The sequence below is a fragment of the Labrus bergylta genome, chromosome 23 (genome assembly GCF_963930695.1).
Source record: "Labrus bergylta chromosome 23, fLabBer1.1, whole genome shotgun sequence".
NCBI lineage: Eukaryota > Metazoa > Chordata > Actinopteri > Labriformes > Labridae > Labrus > Labrus bergylta.
This window is the reverse complement of record NC_089217.1, coordinates 3,844,173-3,857,579: the sequence shown is the minus strand read 5'-3', so window position 1 is coordinate 3,857,579 and position 13,407 is coordinate 3,844,173. Positions and strand designations below refer to the sequence as shown.

The window sequence follows — 13,407 nt, the reverse complement described above, 5'->3', positions numbered from 1 at the left end:
ACGTTTACACATGACACACTTGATTTCGGCTTTATTCATGTGTAAAATGTTGCACATTCTTCCTTTAATAGTCTGTATTTTTTGTCTGGAGAAAAACACTTGTAGTGTAGGTAAATTCCTATGTATTTGTAGCCTGTTAACATTTGCTTACAAGCTAGGTAACACTACTACAATTCTACAATTCACTTAGCAGACGCTTTTATCCAAAGCGACGTACATCAGAGAGTAAGTACAACACAAGCAAGGATCTAGAAAAAAAGGAACAATGTGAGTAAGAGCAAACGATCAGCTTTGAGTCTGATTGGACACACAGGTGCTGACAGGAAGTGACCAGAGGCAAAGCACAACATTGAGGGCAGTTCTTGAGAGCTCTAATCAGTATAGAAATCATCTTATAAGTCGTCGTTATCAAACAAAAACCATCGTCATTACCATCATCATCATCAATAATATGGAGACCATCATCATTAAGTTAGTAGGTATTCATGGAAGAGCTGGGTCTTTAGCTTTTTCTTAAAGGTGCAGAGGGACTCTGCAGATCGAATGGAGTTTGGAAGTTCATTCCACCACCGGGGGGCGACAGAGGAGAAGAGTCTAGTCAGAGACTTAGGACCCTGTTGTGAAGGTTGGATCAGACGCCTTTCATTGGCAGAGCGTAGTGGCAAATAAAATAAAAAAAATAGCTTAGGCTTGACAAATGGCATCTATAACCAAAGTACTGCTTTAGTATTCATCCAGATAAATAAAAGTTTTAAACTCTGTACTACTAACTTTAGATATATTAACTACACACCTTCCCTCGAGCCCTGAAAGCCAAGAAAAGTGAAGTTAGGAGAACAGAAGAAGCAGAAAGTGACCGTTTGGTTAAACTCTGGTCGTTTATTAGCTGTCCACAAAAGCATGTCATGGAACCACAGAAAGTGTAGCACGAGTGTAACATTCCTGTTTGTTGTTATACTCCACCACATCCCTGCTTCTCACACCATGTATAATTTATATTTCATATATTTATATATATTTTGTACAATATACATGTTCTCATCAAAGGAAAAATCATAGCAAAAGTTCATCCCGCCCCTCTCCCCCCTTGTGGATTTGAGTGAAGATCCCATGCATGTTTCCACTGCATCTAGGAGAGATGTGGTTTATTACCAGGAACAAATATACGCAGGCAAAGAAATGCTCAGACAAAGTGATGGGAGAGTCGTGTGGAGACGGAGTACATTCTCAACAACATTAAACAAGGAGAGCCATGCGAACTGACACTCTACGGCTTTGACCCAGTTTCCAATCAAAGCACCGGCACGGGGGCAAGCTAACATTAAGACTAATATTAAAAAAAAACAAAAAAAAAAAACAGATTAAAGTCTTTTGGTTTATTTATACTCTAACACCATATTCAGCTGCTGTTAGGAACACAATAAGACTTTAATGAAGCTCACCGAGTTCAGATGCTTTCATGAGGCTACAGTAACACTGGCACAGTAAGTGCTTGACATCATTATGAACCTTTTCATCTCTATGGAGACGAAATGATTTGCATCTTGAAGTTACGTTTCTCCTTTAAATAGGACGTTTGAATTCAAACGAGGGCATGTATACGTAAAGGAACATATATGTTAACAAGGATTAGCCTTAATAAGTTAAAAACTTTCAGGGTGTGACCTCAAGACTTGAAGTCAAATATATATTCTTTTAAAGTGAATGAAATACAGTTAAAAAGAAAACACACCATGGGATGCCACAAATATAGAAACTAGAGCCCGACCGATTTATGGGCCAGCCGATAATATCGGCCGATGTTGGCAAGTCAAGTGACTATCGGTATCGGCTAATTTGATCGCATTTCAGCCGATATTTGTTGATTTATTCACCAGTCAGATTCAGTTTCATTGTATTACACTATCAGTTCTCTTTCTGGCTGAAGAGTGATGATGCTTGTTGTAATCCATACAATTAGCTTTGCTGGTGAGTGTCGACTGTTGATTCACGTACTGTACATGCCAGTTGTGTTTAATAACTGCATTTGAGGGATCAACACAATATATGTGTATATCTATATCTATTTCTATTAATGAAGGATAGATCTAATTTATCAACCAATATATCGGTATCAAATGTTTATCAGTATCGGCCCAAAAAATGGCAAATCGGTCGGCCCTTATAGAAATAAAAAAGTATATTCATGGTTTTTCCGTCCCTTGTTTATGTTATCAGTCTTTAAATTCACGTTTATACTGTAGCTTCTTTCCCTGTGGCCTTTTTCCGTACTGTATGGAAATATTGCTTAATTTCAGACATTTAAAGCGTCTTTTTATATCCTCTTTTATACTTTTCTAAAACAAAATATTTGTGGAATGTAAAATAAAATATATATACTGCTATGTACTGTAAGAAAATAAAGTCGCAGGATAATATCTATATCTCATTTTCTGTAAACTATATAAACAGAAGTGTTAGCTTTATCTGTTTTACAGCTTTGTCTTTGTTTGGCCCGAACAAATGTTTCCATCATTTTGAAGTGCTACAATATTTAAGTCATAGATTTGTCTTTTACTTGAAGATACCGTCGGATTTAAGTCGAAACAACATCACAAAGTATGAGGAGACGTTTGCATTGTAAGCGTCTTTTTGGAGACATCGCACAATTTATAAATATTTCCTTTGTTGCATCGTTACATTCATAAAATACACTGTGGGCTTTTTCACCTGAATTTAGACGTACGCTGAAACTGGCTATCTGTATTTTTTCCTTTTTTGGCTAGTATGCATCATTCAGAACAATGCGTCTGCTTTAGCATTTGGTCCTTTTACAAAAGGTAAGTGTTATCTAATGCAACACCTGGTGGACAGGTCTGTAGGAAGAAAAAGAAAAGAAGTGAAACAATAGGTTGAATTTCGAATATGCTTTTGCACTGAGGTAATTAAGAGATGTTTGTGTCCTGGCTTTCAGGAAATGAAACAATACATCTTTGTGCTTAAGCTGCAGGGGAGGCAGATCTCACACACCTGAGCCAAATCTCAAAACACCTGAGCCGATTTGCACAAAAATGATGTGAACAACACTCAGGCTGTGTCCCAAATCACTCACTCATTCACTACTCTCAGTATACTGTATGTTATATGTTGTGGACTATACAGTGCACTCATCCAACTCAATATTAAAGGTAAATAACGGCATGAATTTCAGTGATAACTTCACAAAATAGTTAAAAAATAGTGAATAAATATTAAATTATGAATAAATGATTCATAAGATTTAACACCCAAACTATTTTCTGTGTTCCTACAGACTCTGGTCTCGTGTCTTTCATCATCATTAGGACAAACTTAAATTATTCAGCTGACCATCTTTTACTCTTTCTTAAAACAGCATCTTGATTTCTGTAAAAAACTTTTTTCTCTCATTGTGTTCACGCTAGTTGCTCCCCTCGTCCGCCTGGGAGCAGTCGAGTCAAACTCCTATTTCTGCTTGCAAAAAAAAAATCTGTGAACCGCAGTGCATGATGGGATATATTGCTTGGCTAATGACCATCGGTTGTATGGTTGTACACTACTTTTCCCAGTGCATTGTGGGATACAATGAGTGGACTATACTGGGTATGATAATTCTCACTCAGAATTCGGACACTAATACAAAATGTCATGTTCACTTCATGTGCACTAAAGTGAATAGTGAGTGATTTCAGAAACAGCCTCTGACTTGTTTAAAGTTTGATCTGCCGCCCCTACACCTCCCTCTTATTGCCTTATTTTGGATTGTCCACTTTATCCTTCTTTTTCTAAACTTCTCCTTGCATTTGTTTTGAATCTCTATTTGTGAACTTCACTCTTGGACATCTATCATCGGTTTTACTTAAAGGCTTTATATGCAATTTTTTGATCCAGCAGATGTCGCCCTTGAGCACCAGCAACTCGTGCTGCATTGTTGTGTTAGCATGCTAATGCTAGCGATCTTTATTATGCTGGTATCTTCACACTGCATGTAAATTTACCTGAAATGAGCGTGATCTAGAAACACAGTTAAGCAGTGAGTACAGTATGTTATTCTTCTTTTCTCTAGTCCCTCAATTAAACAACTTTTATACGTGAGGGGAGGAGTCAACCGGCCGTCCGGGCGATGTAAACAAAGTGAAGATAGGACTCGGAAAAACTCTGAAAACATCACAGACAGTGGGACTCGGGTGTTACACCCATTGTAGACAGTCATGACTCACAGAGTTATTTTCAGAGGATATACTTGATTTCTACATTTAAGTGTGAAACATCACATAGAAAGCCTTTAAAAGATATTTTTCTCATAATTTACTGAAGTGGTTTTTATATCAGGTGTTTGAGTCTTGACCCCCCTTTTGGCTTTAGTTTAAAGATGTTGTTGCTTTACATTTGAAATTTGATGACTGAAGAAAATTAACTGGGTTTGAAGTAACAGGATGAACTCTCTTTCATGCTTATGCTGCTTTCACATATTGAACTTTTCCTCAAACTATCTAACTTTGAAAAGTTTTACCCTTGTAGAAAGTTTGAATGTGAGTCAACCTCTACACTATCTTTCAAATAATGAGTTATTGAGAACTTCTAAAAGGGGTTTTAAAATGGCTCTTGTAATTTACCCTGATCATTTGGAATGTCTCAGAAATCGACTGAAGGGGAAATCCTCTGACTGAACTTCGACTGGAACAATCGTCACCGTACTCAGCCCTACAGATCTACACAGACAGCACACCTACAGAGGAGAAGACAGAGGATTCAAACAAACAGGTTAAACATGCAACTTTTGCATAAACAAGACACAGAGCAGGGAAACAAACGGTTTCAGGGAGCACATTCAAATGAGACTGGTGTCATCAGCCGAGCGAGTGTGGGAGAATACTGTACATCAGATTACAAAAAAAAAAGAACGACCAGCAACGATGACTCTGAGGACGTATTTACACTTTGCTTTTTAAATATCCTTGAAAGAGAAAGTCCCTGCCAAATCCAAATCCATCTCCAAAAAAAAAAATCCCGCTCAGTCAGTTTTGCAGTGGATAGAAAGTTTTAATAAGCAGCGTTTTCCCCCTTACTTGAACTTTGAGAAAGTGGTCCGTGAAGTTAAGCTCTGCATAAAAAGCAAATATCAGGGCAGCTCAGTTGAGTAGGTGTCATGCAAAAAAAAAAAAAAAAAAAAAAAGTCAACAGTGTTTTCGTGGAGTTAATTTCCCAGTTGGACATCCGTGTTTTCAAGCATCTGTCAGCAACACAGTTCACTGAGTGGGCCGACTTTAGTTGAATCAGCGCTGCAGTGTCGGCCTCAGTGGAAGTTCCTGTGATCAGTTTGGCCTCTGCACACAGTTTAGATATAACACAGTGAAACGCGTCCAACAAACAAGAGACAGACGGACAGTAAAGAGGTTCAAACGAGTCCACCTAAAGTCCGTCTCCTGGGGTTGCTACTAGTCACTTTTTATTGTATGTATAGGAGGATTATATTTTGGCATTGTTAATCTTTGTCCATGAAGTGATGTTGAATGTAAACCAAAGTCTCATATCTTAAGACGATGAGAAAGCTGCTTTAATTGTGTTAAATTTCTACTCTACCTTTTTAAGCAAAAAGGTGTACAGAATGTATTTCATGCATTTCTCTTAGGCCTATATGAAATACCATAATCACTATCAGGTCTGAGGGACACTGCTGGGTCAAGTCAGTTATGTTTCTTTGTTTTTTTGACAGTTTTTTGTTGTTGTTGTTGTTGTTGTTGTTGTAGGGGTGTTCAGTTAGAAGTGGGAGCAATTAGGAGACAAGGCAAGAAAGTTCTCACTCTGACTTTGTCACGTATGCCAGATCTGACTCCCCCGGTGGGAGATTTAAAGGGAATCCCTGACGTAAAAAATCCAACAGCCCTTCTTCAGGGCCAGGACAGACGAGTGCTGCTGTAGTCGATTTGATCTAACGTCAAACTCAGGGGAGAAGCTCAAATACTTTATATAATGTTGTACTGCTTTATCCAGGTTGTATAGTAACAGCTAAGTCACATCAGCTAATATACGTATCAACTAAAACCTAGCACCTGGCAGCTGAGCCATAACAGCTAACCTAGCATGTCCTAGCTAGCAAACATGCTCGCTATATAACCTTGGATTTTTCACATTTCGGAATTAACCGCGCTAAAATTGCAATGTTAGCTAGGAAGTTGATGACTACTAATGTACTACTATATCGTCAGACGTCCAGAGAGGCTTTGAGTAATGTTTAAAGAAAGACAAAATATATGATAACCCATTAGCTACTGTGAGACAACAGCTAATGCTAGCCTTTTAACCCCTCCCTTAGATTTGTAGCCAACATTATGTTAGCTAGGGATTTATGCCTCATCTATTCTATCATGAAATGCTACTAGTGTTAGTAGTGCTAGCTAAGGAAAGTTATATCTAGTGAATGCCCTGAATGCTAATGATGTTTTTAGTTTTTTGGTTATCAAATATGATATTTGTTCTTGTAAATATGTCCACTTGTTCCTCAAGATTTTCACTGTTGTTTGTATTTTCAGTTGGATATCCAAATCCTGTGTGACTCCCAACAATGAACCAGAAGTGCGACATCATAAAAGCAACCGAGCTTCCCTCCCTGAGGATGACCTAAGAGTAAACGGGCCGTCGTGTTAATATGGTCTATAGGGGGCACCGGTCGTTGAAAATGGCGTTACATGGATGCTGTGTGCCTGGATTGAAGGGGCTTCTGCGAGACGATGTTGTCACACCACGGAGCCCTTGGAGGTGGAGAGGTGGATGGAGCGGATTCGCACGGCCAGATTTTTCTCCAGCTCGAGGAGGATGTCGGAGCAGATGCCGGGACTGGACGCGGGGCTCTCGGGCGGCGGGGCTTCGTATAGCAGCTGCTTGAAGCCGTCTAGTTCAATCAGCAGCACCATGTTCTTCAGGAAGTAGCCCTCGATGAAAGCGGTGAGCTCTGAGGCGCCGAGGAACTACACGGACAAAAGACGATGGGGAGAAAAGAGCAGAACGTTTTTGAAGAATGAGGGGAACCTTAGTTTTAAAAGTTTCATGTGACTACTGTATAACATCTTCCTAATTAGAAGAACTTCATCTCTAGCAAACCTTTCTTTGAAGAAAAATCAGGCAATCTTTCTCAACATATCAGCGTAGCTTTGCTTTAAGATACGTCCATTATCTTGTTATTGTAATAACTACATTACAATTTGACAACATTTCCAACTTTTCCGAAAAAATCAAAGAGTCTACAGTCAAGCTAGCAGCTCTGTGAGGTTGAACATAATCATTGCAGAGCTTTGAGTTAAATGCTAACAATGCTAAAGTGAGGATGTTTAGCAGACTGCTCACCATACTAGACTTAACAAGTTAGCTTTCTAAATATGCTTAAAGTTGCTAATTAGCAACAAACAGGAAGTTAGGAGGAGGCTTTTGGGAATGTCTGCAGTTTAATTATTGAAACATAAACCATAAACATAAAAGTTGAAAACAGAGTAAACAAACCAGAGTTGAAATATCCCATGATGGCAGTAAATTATCTTTCTACCCAATTCTTTTTTTGTGGTAACTAAGTCTAAACCAAAGTGGTCAACTAGCCAGGAGAAAAAAGGGAACAGCCAAAACCGCCATCTGTCTGTCTATCATTATAAGGATATTTACATATAGTCATTATTTTCTCAAAATTACATTTTTTTTGCTGCTTTTCTGTGTTTCGTTTTGTTTTCCCAAAGTTTCTCCCTGGTAATATCTTTGGGAATTGTTCGGTTAGCCACAAGCTAGCTGTTGCTAAGTTTTTATGTCTTCTCTTTAGGAATGACCCGCTTGTGTACTTTTTGTTTTTAAGATCTTTAAATTGAAAATTAGATGTGTGGCTGGAAATATAGATTAGAGAACTTGAAGAAAACCAAAACTTCAAAGTTCAGTCTGTAAAGCCAAAATAATGTGTTAAAAGACTCTAAACCCCCAGTGGAGCCACGTCAGGCTGCAGTGAATCAGTCGGGTCGTAGCTACAAGCTAACACTTTCATATTTACAAGAAGTCATTTGGAACATTTTGAATGTTACAGCATTATATAATCACATCTTTATTAGGTATCAGAGTGTCATAGCCTTGCTTGTTTATCACCCGTGATAAGCTGCGTCTGAATGTAACCTGATTAAATGTCAGTTATCATCGTCTCACCTTGGCGTGTTTGTACAGATCCACGCAGGTCTCGGTGGTGATGTTCTTGGAGCAGATGATCTCACAGTGTCTCTGAAGGGCCTCTAGTTGGAAGAATTTGGCTGCAGACAGGAGCTGCGGGGAACAGTACAGCACACACAGAATGAGGATTAGAAATGCTAATAATACTAGCGCTGTCGCTCGGCGGGCTTTTGGTTAAGTCGGTCTTACCTCCATCACTTCAGTGTTGCGTATGTGCAGGGACTCGGTGCCTCCGCAGTACAGATACTGCATGACCAGCTGAAACACACACGAGAGTCCAGTCTATCACATTGATTCTATAATATATCCATAGAGTGGCTTTCACTACAACATGTTTCTAATTCAGTCTCTGTACATGTATTGCTCTCCTGAGATTTCCCCCCTCTTTTTTTGCCTGTTTAACGGTTTTTGGAGGATAGTTTTTCTACCAACAGACTTAATGTTGAACAGATTATGAAGCCGTCTTCAGCTCTTTGGGGATTTTTCCACTTCAAAAACTCAATCTGTAATGTAGAACTGAATTCAGAGTCTGTTAGAGGCAACCATTCCTGGAACAAATTACCATCACATGTCAGGGGATTGTGAGAACTATTTAACCTTTAAAAGAAAAAAAACTCAAACACTGGTTAAAAACAAACCGGTTGTGTACTCGTAAATAATATCTGTCCTCCCCTTCTGGTGCCAGTTCCCAGTTTTTAAGACTTTATTTAGAGACAGGAAAGTGGATAGAGTCAAATATCAGGGAGAGAGAGAGAGAGAGCGAGAGAGCGAGAGAGAGAGAGGGGAACGACATGAGGGTAGGGAAGCCCCAGGTCAGATTCAAACCCGGGCCGCCCACCTGAAGGACCACGGCCTGTCACACATGGGGCACGCTCACCAACCACCAGGCCACCCCTTAATGGTTTTATTTAGTGATGTTCAAATAATTTATCTTTTTTCTTTGTCTTTATGCTTTTGATCCTGTGTGAAGCTCTTTGAATCGCCTTGTTGCTGAAATGTGTTCTAGATATGAACTAGACCTAACTTCCATGAGCTCGGGTGGTTAGAGGGATACTCGAAGCGCTCCTGTTGCGCACCCTCTTTTAATCCATTAAATCAGTGTTTTTTGTCGGGTTATTAATGGAAAGCAAATGTGCTAGAAGAAAAAACTTACATGGAATATATTGTACTTGACGTGGCTTATCTCAATGCAGGTGTTCTCTGCTGCTGGTCGATTCTGTAGCAGTGACTTGAACCTGGAGGAAACAGAAGGCGTTGTGGGTAAATTGAAGCTGTATAAGAGAAAAAAAACAAAAAATTGGACCAGCTGAATTGCCTTTGTTACCTCTGTGAAGCTGTAAACAGCAAAACTTTATGTGCATAAAAGGGTTTCCCCTCAACCAGGAACGTGACGTCAGACATGTCTTTGTTGTTCAAGAAGTGAGGGTCTGAAAAGAAGAACGAAACAATAAGAACAGCTCGTCTAAACAACACATGCAGAAAACACTAAAGATGATGTAGTCTTAAATTAGAGTGAGGGTCAACAAAAATACAACGATTCATGTGTGATTCATATTCCAATACGGAGGCAGGTCAAACTCATGTCCTGTCCTTTGAGCTTTATAGTCTTTCCTCAAACATCACGATGAATTAATGATCCAATTTCATTTCTCCGCACAAACAAAACAACAAAGCATTTGTGATTTGATCCTGAACCTGCTGTTGATCAAACACTAGGTGGCAGCGCAGCACAGTCTCCCACTGTTTCACTGCCTCTTCCTGCTCCAGTGATGAGAACCATGAGACCAACGATCTGGAAAAGTCTGTGACTTTGTCTTGTGTTTTCTTGAAGTGATAACTGCACTGTTGATCTATTTGAATGTATTTGATCTCTTACAAGTTTTGATGATTTTCTGTTTTATTTCAGTCATTCTTGCTCTCTGATCTAAAGGGCCTTTGCACCTCTTTGCCTTTTATAAAGCTCTGAGTTTAAAAATGCTCTTTCAATAAATCTGCTTTGACTTCCTGCAGCTTCAAAAGGGGCTTCAAGTACCTGATCCGACTGATAAAACACACATCCTAACTTTCATGTGCATGCACTTTCTTCCTGCAAAACACCACAATGACTATTAGAGATGCAGTGATTAGGAACATCCTGGAAGGAACATGCAGATGTTTGAAATAACAATTTAGCCGATTGCAGATTCATATAGCGATGTTTGTGTCATGACTCCCACAATGCCAACCTTTTCTTCTCATGTTTGACAATTAAAAACAAGTCAGAGTTTGCTCAACAGGTGACTTTATCTGCCCAATTAAAATCCTCTGCTCTTCTCTGAATCAGCAGTTAGGTGTTCTTGCCTGAAGCAAATTGATTTGTGCACAACAAATACACATCAGCTCCTGACGTCGGTTCATGCCACATGATTTGCTGAGGAGAGGGCGGCTGGAGGAGAGCGGAGCAGTTTGTTTTGGTTTCATGCTGGTGCTCAAGGGCGACATCTACTGGATCAAAAACTCGCACACTCTTCCTTTAAAGCCATAATCTGACATTTTGATCAATATATTTTCTTTTTGCATTTTGAGACTCCAAATGATGTAACACAAAAGCACTCAAACTACAATCAGCTCATAAAAGCTTTGCTGGAAAATAAAGTCAGAGAATAAACAAGAGATTAAGAACCTATAGAGACCTCCTGGAGTGTAAATGTGAGGACAAAAATAAGTGTATATTTCTTGATTTAAGCACTAAATCCCCTCCTAAATGAACAGTCTCTCACCCTGCTGTCACCTCGTCGTCACCCGGCTTCACTTTATGCAGAAACACAGAGAAAAGGGAGGATCGCTCACTATTTTTAACTTCTTTACCTAAGCGTGAGGTCTGTTTCCTCTTGAGCTCTGTCAGCTTAGGGATGGGGAAGGGCCCATAGCACTGAGTGAAGATGACTGACAGCTGCTGGCTGATCACCTCGTTCTGCAAAACACACACACACACACACACACACAGACACACACACACAGACACACATCAGGACGTAAAGTTTTTAAGGATTGAAGTTTCTTGACCTTTTTCTCCCCTCGTGATTTACACAATTTCATGCAAATGTATGATAATATGGTTTAGAGTGCATCTGAAAATATGCAAATGTGAGCGTTAATGTCATCCCACAAGCGTACAAGCCCAGGACAGTTTGTATTCCCAGAAATCCCAGCCTCACTTTTGTCACATGTTTTTCCTCTAACAAGCGTTTTGTTTACGAGCACATGAAAGGGAAGCGGCGCTGACCTTGCTGGCTCGGAGGATCTGGAACATGAGCGGCAGGCCGTGTGTGATGAGCTCCTCCGTGTACTCCTCCTCCTGGATGCAGCTGAAGTCTTTGAGCAGGCCTTGGATGAGCGGCCGGCGGTGCTGGACGAAGCAGGTACGCAGGGACTCGAGCCAGGTGTGCAGCGTCCAGGGAACGCCTGGGAACGACACCACACGGACAGTGAATACACGTGGAAAAACACAGTTCAATGTAGAGGCAGCTTTCTCCAAGGGCGACAGAACCGACCATGTTTCCATCACTGCACGGGGTGAGAGTGAGGCGGAGGGCGATTTGCACGGTGAAAGATGCATTGTGGGAAAGTTGGAGGACCAGGAGGGAATTTAAAGGGAGCACTTGGATGTAATTAAAAAATGCAATATCAAGAAATGTGAAAAAATATGACAATGTGACATTAACATGAATTAAAATGATGATCTGATTAATGCAGAAGATCGATGTCTCAGTAATTTCACCGTAATAGTCTTTGTTTCAGCAATCAAAGACAAAAATACACCTTTTCTTATAGTCATAAAAATCTGCATGACTTTAGGTTTGAGAGTCTTTGTCCCAAAAAAAAAACCAATATGTCATCTTGGGGAGAGGGGGGGGCGCTGGATCACCTAGCGGTTTTGTTGTGCGCCCCATGTACCGTGACTGTTGTCCTTGATGCAACGTTTCCTGTCTCTCTTCAGCTATTTTATATCGAATTATGGCAAATATGCGGACACTGACGGAATGTTATTTGAAGAAAAAGTTTCAGGAAATACACAAATGCTGCTGAGTATGATGAGAAGAGCAAAGCCTCTCTCACATCCGTCTGTTTAATACGATTACTAATGTGATACAGAAGATTTGGAGATGGTTAGCTTAGCTTAGCACAAAGACTGGAAACAGGGTAAACAGTTTAGCCTGGATCATACTTCAGTAGCTTCCACACACACTACAAACACACACACACACACACACACACACACACATACACATAATAGCAACCTCCTGAGAGCAAGAACAAGAGCTCCTTAGTTTCTTGAATTCACCCTGAAACAGAAAGTGTGTGTGTGTGTGTGCGCTCCTAATGAGAACAGGATGAGGGGATGGTGAAACACATTGCAAACATACAAAGAAGAAAAACAAGCCCACAGCCCCCCCGGATGATACATTTTGGGCAGCACACGGACAGTCGAACAGGGTCGGCTCCTAATGCTCACACACTGTGACAGATGACGTAATCTGCATCACGCAAACCATCATGCGGACACCATGAATCGCCCTCCAGCCGGGCAAAATCAGCCTACCAGAAACTCTGAAGCTCACAAGTTAACACATTATTTTGTATTTATACCCACGATGTGAAGCTATAACTTGACAGATTTACACACTGTCTTTTGTGAGAATTAAACAAACAATACGTAAATATCACAGAGTAATTCTTTAAAGTCGCTCCAAGGTGGATTTTTTCTTCTACTGGTTCCCCCTGTTTCCAATCTTTACACTTGACTGCTGTTCTTTTATTCATCTCTTTGTATTTAACTCCTGGTTAGTAAAAGTGGCAGCCTCCGGTGTTTAAAAAATGAAGCTAATGTGGAAGTGCAAGAAACTGCAGTTCCTCAAGTGTCCACTAGAAGCTGGCTCCAAAAGACCTGGAAGTCCCATACACACCCCATATTAAAATTTCCATTTTGACAACAGAAATAAACATGTTTACAACCTCGTACAGAAAACGACTTTGGCCTAAATAGCGGATGTCTTTATCGGCACACATTCTACCGGGGCTGATTTTTTTTTCTTTAATGAAGGATATGAGTTTTGCATAATTAGGAGCGTGATCGATCTGACTGTAAGCGGCCACGTTGTAGCATTTTCTCAGGAGGCTTAAGCCTAAACTGCCCTATCAGAAACCAATGGGCGATGCCACTCAGGCTTCATC

General features: G+C 40.2%; 1 protein-coding gene across 1 annotated transcript in view; it reads right to left on the bottom strand.

The window, feature by feature from the left end:
* Positions 1-14: 14 nt before the first annotated feature.
* The window catches only part of LOC109993590 (ankyrin repeat and BTB/POZ domain-containing protein 3-A), a 168,494-nt gene continuing 155,101 nt past the window's right edge, over positions 15-13,407 (bottom strand). The window contains exons 11-17 of the mRNA XM_065951116.1: positions 11,459-11,637; positions 11,041-11,146; positions 9,518-9,620; positions 9,347-9,428; positions 8,383-8,451; positions 8,173-8,286; positions 15-6,965 (exon numbers count right to left, since the gene is read on the bottom strand). Coding sequence (XP_065807188.1) covers positions 6,735-6,965; positions 8,173-8,286; positions 8,383-8,451; positions 9,347-9,428; positions 9,518-9,620; positions 11,041-11,146; positions 11,459-11,637 — 884 coding nt within the window. The 3' untranslated portion in view covers positions 15-6,734. The remainder of the gene's footprint in view (positions 6,966-8,172; positions 8,287-8,382; positions 8,452-9,346; positions 9,429-9,517; positions 9,621-11,040; positions 11,147-11,458; positions 11,638-13,407) is intronic.